The sequence below is a fragment of the Perkinsus marinus genome (genome assembly GCF_000006405.1).
Source record: "Perkinsus marinus ATCC 50983 genomic scaffold scf_1104296939916, whole genome shotgun sequence".
Lineage (NCBI taxonomy): Eukaryota > Perkinsozoa > Perkinsida > Perkinsidae > Perkinsus > Perkinsus marinus.
In genome coordinates, this window is record NW_003213003.1 from 62,958 (window position 1) to 65,111 (window position 2,154).

General features: G+C 44.5%; 1 protein-coding gene across 1 annotated transcript in view; it reads right to left on the reverse strand.

Moving 5' to 3' along the window:
- The window catches only part of Pmar_PMAR005550 (cAMP-dependent protein kinase catalytic subunit,, putative), a gene marked incomplete at both ends in the record, with an annotated part of 3,652 nt that extends 1,577 nt beyond the window's left edge, over positions 1 to 2,075 (reverse strand). The window contains 10 exons of the mRNA XM_002782219.1: positions 16 to 145; positions 526 to 680; positions 726 to 878; positions 928 to 1,017; positions 1,059 to 1,158; positions 1,365 to 1,432; positions 1,478 to 1,608; positions 1,656 to 1,775; positions 1,818 to 1,901; positions 1,944 to 2,075. Of these exons, the coding sequence (XP_002782265.1) occupies positions 16 to 145; positions 526 to 680; positions 726 to 878; positions 928 to 1,017; positions 1,059 to 1,158; positions 1,365 to 1,432; positions 1,478 to 1,608; positions 1,656 to 1,775; positions 1,818 to 1,901; positions 1,944 to 2,075 (1,163 nt within the window). The remainder of the gene's footprint in view (positions 1 to 15; positions 146 to 525; positions 681 to 725; positions 879 to 927; positions 1,018 to 1,058; positions 1,159 to 1,364; positions 1,433 to 1,477; positions 1,609 to 1,655; positions 1,776 to 1,817; positions 1,902 to 1,943) is intronic.
- Between the last annotated feature and the right edge of the window lie 79 nt (positions 2,076 to 2,154).

Consider the following 2,154-nt stretch of genomic DNA (forward strand, 5'->3'; position numbering starts at 1 on the left):
CCCCCTATATCTGACCGTACCACTGGATCCTCATGGACGCCTGTGCACTTAGACAGCACTTCAGCATTCGAGATATACGCTTCTATCAAGGGCTGCACGCCAGGGTCAACTGCTGCAGTTGCCATGACAGCGATCAAGGTAGTACCTCAACTTCATACCATATACCTACATGGTGTAGGAACTGAACTTTTTTCATGAGGTACCGAGCACTCTATAGAGAAATTTCTGGCTTAATAGATATTATACAACTCAACAGTGAACTCAGTTGATGATCCTATTAGTAGTAAAGGTAAATGATGAAACCATAAATCGGCTGACAAGTATTCGATTATAGCGATATTTCATACTCCGACGACATTTCCAACAATGCTAAACCATCAGCAATAGGCACAATCTATATCCTCTCGTATTGGAAGACTACCGAAGAGTTTAATCTCCTGCCGATTCTATCGAGGGAGATTGGACGGCTGATACGTGAAGCCATCGAAGTGGTGTATCTACAACAGTACATCCAAACAGCCCCACATGCCAAGCCTACATCAGCGACTGGGGCTCCTGAATACTCCAGGCTGTTAATAGCAGGTAAGTCAACGAACTCCCTATCAAAGTACTTCACATCTGTCTGTGTCGATACAGAGGGCTTGAAGGGGGGCGTCACTTGACGCGATAGCATAGCATTCCTGCAATCCTCTATTAGATAGCATACCATCCATGAGAATTACTACCAGTCAACACCCTGGAAGAAAGGATGGCTCTTTATGTCCTGAGCATCAGCAGGCCCCGACCCTAGACGTTTATTAGGGTCGCGACACAATAGCTGCTCTAACAAGTTCTTGGCTATAGGGGAGATATACGATGGATAAGACAGCTCGCCGTGCCTGAGGCGATCTGCATACCACACCACACTGTAGTTATGATGAATAATACCTAATCCTCTCGAACAGCTTCTCCCTATCCCTCGTATAGAATGGTGGTAGGCCCGTGAGCATCTCATACATCAGCGCACCAAGAGAGTACCTATTTTGTATCTTACTGCGATGAACCTAAGATACCTCTACCAATCCACAGCCTTTCCATGACCCTTCTTCTCCAATATCTCTGGCGCTAGATACTCAGGAGTACCGCACATCGACTTCGCCGAGGAGTTATCCATGATACCTGAATACTCGCAGCATCAAGATCGTTTGAGCAGTTATCCCACCCAGTGTTGGAATATACGTTCGCTTTCCTCAGCCGAAATCAGAAGTTTCCTCACCAATTATATAAGTTTAATACGAATTTCGGGCAGAAGCGTTCAGAAACCAATGAGAAATTCCTCATTTTTCCCCAAAATTTGCACAAATGTCACCTGATACCACCACTACCTTCCTTAGACAGGCCGAAGTCAGTAAGCTTCACATGACCATCAGCATCCAGTAGTACATTCTCAGGCCTAACAAATCAAATGAGCCGACACGGGGCACGAGATGCATCCTACTTGAGGTCCCTATAGACTATATCATACTTATGGAGATATTCAATGGCCAACAGGATCTCCGAGGCGTAGAATCGACACCTATTCTCAGAGAACCGCTGGGCTCGCGATAGGTGAAAGAACAACTCTCCCCCCTGATGATAAGAATAAGACAACTGTGCATATTCAGAGGTATCACTACTGGACAGTACTCCAATATAAAGTAGAGCTTTTTAGGAGTCTGGAACGCATAGACCAGGTTTACAATAAAAGGGTGTGATACGGTCTCCAGTACGTTACGCTCTGTTCGAGTGTGCTCAACCTAGACTACCGAGAGTCACTACTCAGTTATCAAGTAACCTACCTGATTGCGTTTCATCACGTTTTCTTTCCTCAGCATCTTCATAGCATACACATTGTTATCCTTCTTATATCGTACTAGCATCACCTGGGTACATACTCTACAAGGTATTAATCAATACTATTCTACCTTTCCATAGCTCCCTTTACCAATGACCTTGATGAGAACGAAGTCCTCTAGAGAGACCTTGTCCTTCTGGACAAGATGTGTCCCTGGAGTGGTGATTCCATAAGGATCAGATGAAGTAGCAGCAGTAGACATTTACACTTCTTCTATGAAAATATTATTTCAAAACTGTTCCATAAGAATCCTTATCCAACCTTCCCCTCGCTGACATAAT